This window comes from Python bivittatus, unplaced genomic scaffold, assembly GCF_059951505.1.
Source record: "Python bivittatus isolate LINGU-HERP-01145 unplaced genomic scaffold, Pbiv_v1 ctg000220_np1212, whole genome shotgun sequence".
Classification (NCBI taxonomy): domain Eukaryota; kingdom Metazoa; phylum Chordata; class Lepidosauria; order Squamata; family Pythonidae; genus Python; species Python bivittatus.
The window spans coordinates 7,192,760-7,207,123 of NW_028277048.1; the positions used below are offsets into that span (position 1 = coordinate 7,192,760).

The 14,364-nt window shown below is 41.3% G+C and overlaps 1 protein-coding gene across 3 annotated transcripts in view; it reads left to right on the plus strand.

Annotated features, from left to right (window-relative positions):
* Nucleotides 1–2,205, plus strand: part of L1CAM (L1 cell adhesion molecule) — a 99,760-nt gene extending 97,555 nt beyond the window's left edge. For all 3 annotated transcript variants that reach the window (XM_088137747.1, XM_088137749.1, XM_088137748.1), the window contains exon 27: nt 357–2,205. In XM_088137747.1, coding sequence (XP_087993873.1) covers nt 357–585 — 229 coding nt within the window. In that variant the 3' untranslated portion in view covers nt 586–2,205. The remainder of the gene's footprint in view (nt 1–356) is intronic.
* Nucleotides 2,206–14,364: the final 12,159 nt, after the last annotated feature.

Consider the following 14,364-nt stretch of genomic DNA (forward strand, 5'->3'; position numbering starts at 1 on the left):
ACTGCCCCCGGCGTGAGTTTGTATGCATGTCACCTGTAGCTGTGCACCTCTTGCTTATATGTGCACATATATAATACTACCACACTTCCCCCTATACTACTGTATTTTATTATGTATTCTCTTGCATGCTGTGGCTTTTATCAGGGTTGCCAACCTGCTGCCTGCCAGATCTTTTGGACTACAACTACCACAAGTCCCAGGCAACTTGGATCCTTGTTACGGTTTGGAACTGTTTAGTCCAAAACAACTGCAGGGTTTCAGATTGCTTATCTGACTGAATTTCTATTGGTATAAATAAAGATATGACCCTTCCAGGTCTATTATCCTTTCTCATTGTTGTCCTTTTCCCCTTACAGTGACAATGAGGAGAAGCCCTTCACCAGCAGCCAGCCTTCCTTGAATGGTGACATCAAGGCTCTGGGGAGTGATGATAGCTTGGCAGACTATGGGGGCAGTGTGGATGTCCAGTTCAATGAGGACGGCTCCTTCATTGGCCAGTACAGCGGCCAAAAAGGCAAAGATGGAGGTGGAAATGACAGCTCTGGGGCTACCAGTCCTACCAATGTGGTCACTGCCCTGGAATAAGTGGAGGCATTTTCCCAAAGGATAACCCCCCCCCCAGCCCTGGGGAAGAGGATTTCCCTATGGATTGCTGGGGGCAGGGGAAGTGAGCACAGGGTTAATCACCTCACCCAGGCAAAGAATCAAAGAATCAATGTTCCTCAAATGGAAATAGTAATTGGGGGAATCCACCCCTTTGTTTACTGGCTAACCCCACCCCAAAAACTAATCAGGGAGGGTTAGAAAATCAGGGGATTCCTCAAATGATCCACCTAAAAAAGTATCTCATTTCCACACCTTCCCTGCAAACCAGTTATCCTTCAGCCAAACTATGTCCATGTTTTGTGTGGTGGGAAGGGGAGGGGAGGGAGAAAGGGAGGGGCATATGATATGATTCAAGGTATGAGCTTCTTGGCTTCATAAGAGGGGAGGGACTCAGGTTTCAAAATTGCCAAAAGAGCAGATGACCCCCTTCTCAAGACCCTCAAATATTCATTCTTTGCTCATGTTCAAGAAGGGGATGTTAGATGGTGCTGCAATGTCTAATCCCAACCCAAATCAGGACAGGAGACAAAACAGATGGTGACCTGAAAGGAATGGGAGCCAAGGAACAGGGAATCCTTTCTCTGCCTCTGAGTGAAAGGGTGGCTCGAAAGGATTAGGAGCCAGAAGTTGTGGCTGTGCAAAAGGAAGGAAAACCACTGGGCTGGAAGCCAGAAAGGGTCTGAGCCTTTCAGTTTTGCCATTTACCACCTTCTCATGGATTCAGCTAAGGGTGGTCTCCTGAAGTTTCGTTTAGAGGGGCAGGGATGCTCCAGCCAAATCTTCTGAGCACCTCTCTGTTGATCTGTCACTTTTTCTTTCCTTTATTGCTCATTTTCTAAACAGGCCTTGCCAAGGCAGCAGTTCTCTCAGAATAGTAGCTTTCATACTTTTTACCTAGAGGAAACCCTTTCCATGTCTGCTCATCCACTAAGATGCTCCCACCCGTCAGCCATGGAAGTTGGGACCTATTCTGCATCCGGGAGGGACATTGACCAGTTGGTCCTGTTGAGCATCCTTGTTACTTCACATTAAATGACTCTGTACTTGGACATTGCCCTGCCATTAAAGTAGTGCTTGTTTACCATGACCCGTATAAAAGGGTCTAATCAATTGCCAAGAGATCCTCAAGGTATCCTAGGACCCAGTTTGAGAACTGCTATGAAAACCTGCTCTCCTGGTGCTGAACAGCCCACTTAGAATGATCTCTCTGTCTTTTCTGTCGTGTTAATTAGCATCTCCTCTTTCATCAGATGATCAAGATCAAGTTCTTTCCACTAGGCCACATCCCACCATTTGACAACCTCCTCCTCCTCCTCCTCCTCCCCCCCACCCCGTCTCCAGTCCCAACCCTCCCCTCGAACAGCAGAAAAAAACCCAGGACCCTCCCTGCTTCCTGAATGCATCTCACGCAGCTGCCTTGCAACACACTCTTGTCTTTCAAAAGTGGCTTCTTGTTCACAGAATCAACCCCTACCCCATTTCCACCTCCGTCTATTGTAATTATGACTATTTTTTCTCTTGCTTGTCGGGGATGAAATGAATCCTTGCTTTTTTTGCATACAAAGTTTTCTAAAATAATAATAAAAAATAATAAAAGTACTCTGGTGTTTTGAGCAGCCCTACACAAAATCGATCCTGCCTTTTTCCTCTCTGTAAATATTTCAAACTCTTGTGCTTGAGTTTGTTTTAGATGTCTTAGGACTGGTGTTTTTGAAGTCTTTTAGTGGGTCTATTAAGGTGGCTTGGAATTAAAAAGAGAAAAAAAAATGAAAAAAGCATTTTAAACGGTCCTCTTTCTCCTGAAATGTGATACCATTTCCACCTATCCATCCTCCCTGCCCTATGTATTCTCTTTTGTCAGGCCTGTTGCGATCTAACTTTCTCTCTTGATGGCTTTTTATATATATATATATATGTATATATATAAACAGAATTATAAAATGATAAATAAATGATGAAATTGGAACTTGCTTGGACTGGTGATGGGGAAAACATGGTTGGGGACATTTATCTCATGTATGTTCTCATAGGACTCCTGGATGAGAGTTAGGAAAGGTCTCTAAAACGAAATCAATTTTCCTCTTGCCAATTCCTCTTGGAATTTTGGGATTGTACATTACAGAGCAGAAGAGTAAGTCGGGGGTAGAACACATCCTCGGTTGCAGGTTCAATCCCTGTCATCTCCAGTTAAAAAAGAATTAGGGAGGGAACATCATAGGAAAGTCTCTCTGAGACCACAGAGAAAGCTGCTCCCAGTCAAAATGAAAGACGGAGTCTGCTCAGATTTGAGGAAACTAACATGGTTCTCTCTTGGCTCTCATTGCCAGTGCTTTCTAGGCAAAATAGTGCCCCCCTGATTCTGTAGAGCTTTCTGTGGCTCCTTTGCACCTAGGAGGAGGGAGATGTCTTTGTATAAGAATGTGGAAGAAGCAGCATGAGATTTTTGAGAAGGGAGAATTATTATGTTGTGTGTCTTCTTGCTGGGACTGAAACCTCATAGATTTCGACCCTACCTTCTTCTCTTTTGAGATCTCTTGAGCTAGACCTTTGAAAACATAGGGTTTGATGCCCTTTGCAGTAATAGTGAGCTGCCAAAAAAATAAGTACATCAAGGAGAAGATGAACCTAATGGTAGATATACCTGCATACTTGTCATAAATTCCAGTTTGATCCCCTAGTTTTTGCTGTAAAGAATGGACCAGGCAAAACATTGTTTAATTTTCTTCTTTCTGGTTTAAAAATATGCATGAAAAAACAAGAGTGGGTTAGTCTTATACCTTTCGCAGCATCTGTTTAATCAATGTAATTTAATCAATATAATTGGTAGAGTAATCAAGTAAAGCTTTAATCACAGATTAAAGTTTGTCCTTGATTAACTAGTGTTCCTGAAACTGAAGGGCATGCTGGTGTGTGGAGGCTAGATGGCAACATTTTCCATTCTTCTGCCAACATTGATTAAAACAGAACAAAAAGATGGCTTTTTGTTTTAGCTGTATTCAACAGTGGCAGATAATTTTGTCTTTCCAGATATAATTGCTAAAAGGAGTATTATGCAAGCAAGACTGGTCACATTTAGCTTAAATTAGTGTATTTTTTATATTTCCCCAAATCTAGATTTTTCATAATTCTAAAGAGATTTGTACATGTTTGTTGGGAAACTCTTTTGGATCTGATATGTTACGGTAATGTGAATATTCTTTATCCCCTGATTCCTGAATTTATAGAAAAAGGAAATACTGATCTTTTTCTTGATGAATAATAGTTTCTCCATTAAGAGTTTAGGAAAAGATGAACAAATATAATAATGTTATATTTAAATTAACTTGTAGAAAAAGTGACACAATGATACTTTGAACATTTCTGGATATGATTCCCAGATTGCCTGTTTGGTCTGTTAGCACAACAATTTCCAGCTTTTCTAACTAAGGAAGTCTTTCCACACTGATTAATCTGCCATGATACTTCTGCATGTTACTCATTAATCTTACACTGTGAGAAATTCCAGGCTTCCCTGATATATCATTTAAAAACCACTGCTAGAGCACTAAGATGAAACTGAGGAATAGTGAGTAATTAAGTGACGTTTTTGTGTGCAAAATTCCTTAGTGCAGACTTTGCTGTTTGTGGAGTCCTTGATGCTCTCTGAGCTTGGTTATTTGCTTGCAGACGTTTCATTCCCTGGCTGGGTACATCATCAGTGCACTGATATTGCAACAGAGAATCACAGAGGTGAGCTAGATGGCATCCCATCTTGTTGCAAGCCAGCCTTTCCCAATGCGAATTCATCTCTATATTAGGGATTCCTGTAATCAATACTTCCTCATCATGCTGGCCGGGGCTAATGAGAATTATAGAACAAAAGCATTGGCAGAAGCCCATGTTGAACCAAAGCAAAGAGTTGCAATCCCATACTTAGTTATCTGGATGTAAACCACTCTGAATAAGATGCCATAGACGGCTTCCTGTCTGCCAGTCAGGAAGCTGGATGAAAAATGACCTCTTTTAACCCCCACCAGACCTTTGCTTCAACTAGATACAATGACTAGCTCAAACTGCCTCTATACCCAGTGGAGCTTGCTTCCACGTCGGCGTGCCAAAACTTCAGTTACCCTGAATGCCAGCGAAATAGCCTCACTGGTTACTACAGAAGCAGGAGATCTTACAGCCCTCCAAATGCAAACACAATATCAGAAGGTCGTGACATGTGTTAGCAACAGCAATGGCCATGAATGGTGCAGAACTCGAATACTGTAGGTATATGAAATGACGACAGGGAGGGTGAGATGGGATGGCCTGCAGCCTCCTGTATCGCTACCCCTGCCTCCACACAAATGATCGGTATGGTTGCACAGTACTGATCCTGAAACTTAAGCTTGAGAAATGCTACTTAATTAATTCATTGGGGCTGGGGGGAAAAAGTCAAAGTTCACTTTTCAAGAATAACTGACAGCAGCCCATACCACAACATTATTAATAGTTTTCAAATTTGCAAAATGTTAGTACGTAGCCTCCAGTGCACTACATATTGGGCTCAAAAAGGTTTAAGACAGACAGAAAGGCTTGTGGGCTGCAAGTCACCTGCCGATTCCACCCTATTGGCCCACCCACAGGCCTTTTGCAGTCTTATGGAGGACTTTCTCAGACTTTGCATGCTAATAGGTAGTCCATGTGTTTCATCCCAACATCTCTGATTGAGATTCTGGAGCAAATCCCTTCCTTCTTGTGGCCACTAGGAATCTTGTATCAGTCTGAAACAAGGATGTAACCCATGTTCATGTTACCCTACAGCCAAGTCTATTACACTGCTTCTCATTGTGACATGTACATGTTGTTAACCTTACCATTTGGTATGAAGCTGATGATACCTCGATAGAATTCTGTTCTGGGGTTAGAACTTTCCTAGAGTTCTGACCTTTGGAGAAGTGAGACAAAAGATGTTGAAACAAGAAACTGAATTAAGTAGTTGTAGGTATTGCCTGTAGAGGGAGCTGTTGTTCTATCCTCCAATCCACTGAAGGGTTCCTCCCCACAGCCAAGTTAAAGTGCCAGTCACCGGTCCTTGAGTCAACCAAAAACTCTTACTAGTATAAAACGTTCTGCCCCCAATGGCGATCCCTTTCCGTTGTACAGTACAGGACATGCCAAGGAAAGGGATTGCTGGATTCCCCCAGTTTTGCTTCCTGCCCCTCTCCCCTCCCATCAAACATCACTAACTGGCAGGAAAATAGCCACCAATCACTGGGGAGAAAGTGAGCTTCTATAGATAGCGAGACTGGCAGGTTTGTCAAAATACCAGTTTTGTCCAAGGGCTTTTGCACAGGTTCAAAGAAAGTCCAGCCACCAGCTAATATCGGCTCTTCTGGAGTAGCAGTGCTATTCTGGAATAGTACTAACCCATGTCTGAAAAAAGCCTGATTATTAACTGATATCCAGAAGAGCACTAAACCCATATCATTTAGCCCAAATGAAAGCTGTCAGGTGGGGGGGGTGGAGTCAGGTGGGGGGGGAGGAGAAGCACCATGGAGCAGTAAAGAAAGAAAACTCACTCTCTCCCACTTCACTGTATAGTCCCCCACCCCACCCCTTTATTACTGCTCACCTGTGTTCAGGTGGATCCAAGACTCTGAGTCTGGTTTGAAAAGACTGGACTGTCATCTATCCAAACCAGAATGACCCTTTAAGACAAGTCCCAGTATCCAGAAGGGAGAAAGGGGGCCCATAGAGCTGATCCCACCCTCTATCCTAGGCATCACCTCTCTAGCAAAGAATGGTTGGGGAAGTGCATCAGATTGCACCGTATCTTTTGGGATAATGGGGAAAATACTACTACAACATATAATTAAGGATGACCTAAGGCTGCCTCAGGGATGGGCTGATGATGGGATAAAGCCAACTTCATGAGGGAACAGCAGAAAAAAAAGGTTTCCGGGGCATGTTTGTGCCACTGTGGTAAGTGAGGAAAAGCTTGAAGTCTCTGATTGTGGTAGGACATTCAACATACTTTGTAAATCTGTACCCCCTGAAACAGCCAGGGCTTTAAGTGAGTTGCAGACAGGCCCATCCCTCCAGATGTGGCGCTCTCCACAAATCTGCAGTGCAATGAAGGAGAAAGGCCACTGGAGAAAGGAAGATGTTGTGCTTAGTGGTTCTACCAAGATTGAGAGGGCCCTGTGCATGATGCCTTCCAGAGATGTTCCTTCTAGAGCACTTCACCCTTCCATTCCCATATCTTGCTGTGAGCTTTCTTGCTTCCTTTCTTTACATATATATACCCAACTTGCATTCTCTAAAGGCATTTATGGGAATGCTATCAGTGTTTAAAATGGGAAAGCAGAGTCTCAAGCATTGTTAGAAACAATCAAACAATTGCCCTGGGATGGAAATACTGCTTTTTCACTAGAAAAGTGGGGGAGTCAAAGCTGCACTTGCTTATTGGTGAAGAAATGGTCTCTCCTGTGCCAATCAGAGGTATTGCTGTGTGTCTCTAACTGGTGATTTTCCAAATCTTTCTTCAAGCTGTGATTATAAGAGAAGGGATATAAAATCAAGCCTAAAAAGGCAACGCGGGCATACAGTCCAACGACGTTTTCTCTGCTGCTTGGTTCCCTTTCTCCCCTGCTCTTCAAATGGCACATACAATTGCCTCCAACACCACTGCTGTTGTGGGAAGGTGTGTAGAGCGTGAAGAGGAAGAGACAAGAAGGTTTTTGGTTCTCAGGTTACCAAATATCTTGCTAGTTTATTCAGCATTATATATCTTTTTAAAAATGCCGTTGGCCTGGTCACATGCAATAGGAGGGAACGATATCACATCAGCCACTCAACAGTGCTTCACAGCCACGTAATCCTGGTAATGAGGAGTATGAATTTCTCCTTGAACTTTGTAAGGTTGACCAAATTGTGTGAGAAGACTGCCATGATATCTTGGCTGTTTTAATAAGTTACATCTGTGCCTATCTACTGGTACTTGCACTGTACATAAAAGATGCAAGTGATGTAATTCTTCCTTCCTGAAACTCTTAAATGTGCCAGAAGTTCTCAAAGCCAGACCAAGCATTCTGTGCAGACCATCAACTAAAACCCCAGTCTTTATTACATCTGTGTGAAAGCTTGTATGGCTATGGAGTTTTCAGAAACACCAAAGCCACCGTGTTTGTGTAAATACAACAGCACATGTGGCCTGTCTTACCACAGTGAAGCAGATGGCTCTGATGTCATTACAGGCGCAACATGTTGGCTCAGTCTCTGCTATTGTGGCATTTGAGATCTCCCCTTTTCTGATCCAGGTGGTTGAAATGGACTGGCAAGAGATGAGCAATGGCTGGCCAATCCATCTGCCTTGCTTTCTGCGGTGAGCATAGAGGTAGAGGGTGCGTCTCAGGGGAAAATGCTTTTATCTTTCCTTACAAGGTTTCCTACCATGGCCAGCATGGCCTGGCTGCTGAAGTGGTTCTTGGCAGTCTCTGTAAGGCCACCCACAGTGTACCAGGGTGCCTTCCAGAGGGTCAAATAAGAGGGTCAAATACACTGGACAGCCAGAGTCCTCAATCCTGGTGGCAACATTTGTTCCTCACCAGTTTCAGACCATCAACAATGAAGTTTTAGGACATTCCCCACATTAAGTTCTGTAAACTGCCTCTTCTTCAATAAGGAATTATGCACTTTTGGTCTTCCTAGGGCCTGGGGGAGCCCAAAGAAGCAAGCAAATATTTTCAACCCATGCAGGAATGACAACACACACAGTGCTCCTTTATCCCACAATGGTCAGATAAGAAGGGAAATAGCAAAGAATCTCAAAATCAAGCACTTTGCATAGAAAAACTAAATTATCAAGTGACATATAGCAACTGTCATGGGTGTCTCTTTCCATGCTGCTTAGAGTCCCTGCTTTGTAGTCCTGAAAATAGTTCGGTCCAAAGTTGATCTTCTCATGAGCCAGGTTTCTTTCTTTCTTTCATTCATTCATTCATTCATTCATTCATTCATTCATTCAATTTTTGGCCTGTCACAAATGAGAGATTTTTGGTGGGTTACAATAAATTGTCCACGGTCTATTTACAGTTACATATCAATAAACAGTCCCTCAAATTAATCCACAGATAAAATAATTAAAAAACCAACCCCAAAGCAGTTAAAATAGATGGCAACATCTATGAATCAAAGGTGCTCTTTAAAGTATCTGTTTTAATAATTTCCTGAAGCCTAACAAGGTAGCAGCTGAGCAGATTTCAAGGAGATGGAAGTTCCATAATATCAGCACCACCATAGAAAAACAATGTTTGCAGACCACCATTCTCCCAGGAGCTCCACACTGGGCAGAGAAAATTGAGCTCTCTATTGGGTAGAGAAAATTGAGTGGAGGAGATACCTCATGCCAAGCCAGACTGAGACAGCCACCTCAGGCATACATGGGGGCTGTTAGTCCTCCAGTTATTCCCTTCTCTGCCATGGAAACTCTTCTGTGCCCCCAAACTAGCTGGCTGTTCTCAGGTGAATGGCTGTTTCAGGTGGCCAAATGTCTTGGGTCAGCTCGGTTTATGTGGCAGGGATGCTATGTATTATTTCTTATGAATACATCAGCAGCTCACCTTTCAGGAATTAAAGACTCACAAGAAAGAGTGTAACCATCAAAGGAAACTTAATCATAATGTAGTAACCCCAATAAAAAGCCCATTGGTCCTGAATATATATTGAACACATCTAAAACAAAACCAAATTAAAATCCTCAAGTCAGGAAACTAGTACAGGCTGAAATTGCACAAGTCTTCACATTTGTTTTAAAATTATATAATGCAATACATTCCATGATTAACTGAAAATTAGGGAATTCCACAAATGTGGAGCCACCTCAAAACATGCTCTGTTCCATTGGTCTAGCATCTCTTGGATAAGGGACCAAGGGCAAGGTGGGTTCACGTGAGTGCAGGCAGTCTTTCGAGACCACTGAAAAATTCTAAGACTAGAGGACTGGAGTGGAGACCATGAAATAACTGAGGCCATAATATTTGGCACTCATGCCAAATATTAATGTGGATATTACAGAGGATAGTCCCCTCTTTCCCTAAGTCAGGGAATCAGATAAAACTTAATTGGTATTTAGCTCTAAATAAATTTACAGATTGAGCTATGTTTTAAGTAATTCTGAGTAGTTCCTAGAATCCTGATTCCATTGCCTTGGAAACTGCAAAACTTATCCCTTTTGCCCATGAACTCCTCCTCCCCCCGCAAAAGTTAAAAAAAAAAAAAAGGCCAAAATTTTGGCCTACTCCAGTGGTATCCTGATGTCATCAGCTCCATTTCTGCAGCTCCTAAGAAAAGATTGTCCAATGTGATCACAGGAGAAAAAGGGAAATTTATTTGAGGCAGTACAATAGCCAGAGAGTCAAGTTATGGCAGATTAAACATTTAAAAACAAAACAAAGTACTAAATAAAGTAAAATAAAATAAAATAAAATAAAATAAAATAAAAACATCACCAAAGCCTATTAAACTCCCATAGATCATAGTTCTTTGGGCTACGATTCCTCACAGCAAACTGTTGATGCCCCAGAGATGTCAAAACTCCTAGTTCAGCACTTAGGCATCATTATGCAGAATCTGCTTCCATCAGCAGAGTTTTCAATTTTAAATCTTATTTAAAAAACAAAATCCAGATGCTGTTATACATTGATAGGATTCCAGTTCCACAACAAAGCCATGTTCAGACATTTGATCTCAGCCTACAGCTGCATTGCCAAGAGTCTTTAAAAAAGCACATTCAGCTGCCTGAACCTTGTCTTGACCTGCTTGCTCTGCTTAGACCATGAAGTGGTTGGCTTTCAGAAGTTGGGGATGCTCTCATGCTAGATTTCTCACGAGTGGTGTGTTTGTGTGTACTTGATGGTCCACAAGAGAGACATATAGTACAATCCTATGCATGTTCATTCAGAAGGAAGCCCAACAGTGGTTCAATGGTTCTTACTCCACATTAAATGTATCCAGAGGGTGATTATGAAAAAGGTAACCAGAGTTGGATTTGCTTAATACTGTAGATGGAAGACTGTCAAGATCTGTAGACTAGACTGGGGAGTAAAAAAAAAAATCTCAGAAGAAGACAATGGCAAATCATTCACATCTTGTTGCCAAGGAAGGTGCAGGAATGCACCTATGTAAAGGTCATCAGGAGTCAAGCTCAATTCAAAGGCTACTGGTCTTAAAGGTCTGTACAGCACTGCAACATTAACATGTGGTTTGGGCTCCACAATAAGGTCAAGCCATACAGTATGTATTCTGGTAGATCCATAACTGCATCTCCCAGCTTTTTTTTTTTTAAACCTTTAAAACAGCAGTGGTTTAAAGCAGTCTTGCCTCTAGTGCAGAGCCGTTTGGTTCTTAATATTAGCACTTCCCCTTGCGCACTTTTCAGCGTATCCATTAGTGCCCTGCCAAAAAATAAAAGAGTGCTGTAAATAATATTTGCTAAAAGAGGACACGAGGGGGCACGCAATTCCATCAAATGGACGTGTTCTGATTGACGTGCATAGATATAAATGTAGAATAATTGCTGTAACTTATATAGGAACAGGAAAAGATTCACCGTAATGAAACCCGACCAGATGATCAGTGTGTCTACTCAATCTGTTGTCGAAGAATGAGCTACTGATGGGCAACCTCAAAGCTTTAAAAGTTTTAAAACTTGGGTATTTTATATTATTAAATATTTTAAAGAAGAGTACAGACAAGGCGGAATAAAAGACATGTAAAAAAAATCAAAGGGCAAAGTACAAGTAGTGAGATGTGAATAAGTAAAGGGATCTAAAACATCATTACAGAGATTACAGCTTTCCAATATATCATTAATTACTTAAGAAACTGTAAAAATTCTAAGGATACCTGGTTAACACAATATAAATCACCAACTAAAATTATAAGCTATAATAAATTAAATTAGTACTGGAAATCCAGTTTCTCATGAAGTTGAAATATAGGCTCCATATGTAGAAACCCCCAAATTTGGGGTTTGGTACATAGCAGTGGATTAAATTATAATCCAGGGATAGTTTCCAATTACAGGATGTTTCAACCTCCTTCCCTTACCTGTGACATGCCTTCAGTTTTGCACTTCTTTTTCACCAGTAGGGCTAAGTTCAACTTGAGGGAGGGGTGAGTAAAGATATGAAATCTGGACTTTAGCAAAAGAAAAATCCAGCACCTTTTCCTCCCAACGCAGTGATCCATTCTCATGTTTGCTTTACAATTAAGTCAGTGAAGCTACGACTTTCTGACACCAAGTCCCTTTGATCCTTAGTAATGGTTGGTTGTTTTTCTGGGATGGAGATTAAAAGACGAGCAGAGCATCCTCAAATGTGGAAGAACCCAGTGGCAAAAAAAAAGGGGGGGGGACCTTCCTTAGCTCTGCACTGGCTGATTTTGCATCTTTCCACCTTCCTGCTATTGCCTCAGAGGAAAAGGAATGTATTACATCAGTAGTTGGATTGGGGTCGTTTTCGGTTCAGGTTTGAGATCAAGGCTAAGCAGACATTTGAAACATCTGACACTATCAAGAGAGAACGTCTGGAAGCTCCGAATGATGCCTCTGCATTATTCAGCAAAAACTGCGGTCTTTGGTAATCCTGTTAACATGTTCCACTGACTTCAGCTGGAGTTTCTTCTAAAGAGACATGTATAGAATAGCACAATAAAATTGCCATCAAATGCATTCTTGCCAGGAAATCAGATCAGATCAAATCAGATCCTTAGTTCCAAGGAAACATGTACAGGAATGGACTATACAGACATTGTTTTATATTCACTTACCTGAATGTGCCACTGAACTTGATCTGACTTTGGGGTTAACTTGTCTGTGACTGCACTCCTACTTTCTTTTTTGAAACAGTTGCATGGGATCATTTAATTGCCATTGGCTTCTGATTCCACAGTGAACAAAGTACTCACACCCCCAAGTATTACAACATCATTTATTTTTTCCCCAGTACTGAGATGAATCTTTACAATGAAGATCAGAAATGCCATGATGTCTATATGGGATCCATAAACATTGTAGCCAAAGAAAGAATTGGTATAATAAATCAGTATTTCTTGGCAAATAATTGAAAACTATACGTGGATAAAACTATTGGAGACAGATGTTTGAAAAATATCTGGCTCTTGTATAACAGCATTTTAAATTAATTTGTAGATGGCACCTAATGCCAAAAGAGATGGAGGCCAAAGGCACCGTGTTGTTGGCCCAGGACTTAATATAATGTATCCTCACAAAAATCCTTTTTATCTGCATTTTATCTGACATCTTTTATTCTTTATTAAGAATAATGTAATTGGAGAAGTGGCAAGAAGCATATTCTCACTGAAATGGATACAGATGTGCACACAGTCAAACTATGTAGGGTGACTGTATAAACACCATTAGTAAGTCTGGTTTACCTACAATCATCATCTGTTCATAGTTGTTACAAAGTGTACAAAAAATGAGAGAAATGGAATATGAAAATCAAACTCAACTCTGTATCATAAAAAAGAAAGGATAAAGAAGGATAGCTTTACTTCTATTAATTGTATACTTTTTAAATTTTGGTTCCTCAAACAAATGTGTTTTTTATCACTGTGCTTTCCCTCTGAGCAGAACTCATATCAGGGGAACCACTAAATTGCCCAGGTACTTGTTGCTGAGAAAATTGGAGAATTCTGAATAAAAATTATTCACTTACAAGCATGACGTTTTTGAGATCTCTGAGACAAAAGTAAAGGTGTGGTGAACCTCACATCCTTCAACAGTCATGACTGAGAACCTCAGCTTCACTGACTGGAGACCAAGGACCTATTTGACGTCAAAAAAGAAAATCTCCCTCCAACTGAGCTCCACTCTCGGTGACTTCATGGGCTTGACAATACTGTTTTTGAGCAATAATACTGAAATAGTAGTTCACTATTGCCTCCTCTGGAATTTCCAGCTTCTCTGGGATTTCCTGGCAGTCAACCATTACTCATTAATTAATTAATACAATTAACAGTGCACCTTACAGAGCTCCCAATAGGTATCTTTGTAGGGGGCAGGTTAGTACCTGTCACCATTAGGCTGTTCCAAGCAAAATCGCTGGCTCAGCTTTTCTGTAGTGCTTAGTGGGGCCCCTCTTTCAATTACATTTGAATTGGCACAGACCAAAAACACAAGAGCCAGCTTACAGCCAGCCAGATGCACCCCAAATGCACTCCTAGATGCAGAAGACTGAAACCAGAACTTGGATAACAATTCCCAATGACTGGCTAAAACGAAGCATCTTCCCATTTGCCTCGTTCCATATGTACAGTATTTCTTTATAAGCGGCAATCTTGAAGCAAGCCATGACTTTAAAGCTATGACCCCTTGGCCTTTGCCTGGATATTTTACTCTCCCTAAACAGTAAGCCAGCAGTAATGTCCTTACAGCCACGTATAGAAGATGCAAATCTTTAGCAAGAAATTAGTTCCCAAATGGGAGGAGACAAAGACTCATCTGGCCTAGAGGAAACCTGCCAGTTGTTTTTTTTTTTTTTTTCATTCCCCAAAATAGGCTTTGACTTGCTTGCTTTGGCATTTGAACAGGGTAGATTTAGTAACATCCCACTCAGGGAGTTCATGAGTCCCTGCAATCAAGAGCCCTAGATAATGTGTTTTTATATTGTAATTTTCATAGGGAGGGTTTTAAAAATCTTAATTACAGCTGCATACCAGCAAAATCAAACATTTACAAATAATAAAACAAGGACAGTACAGATAGTC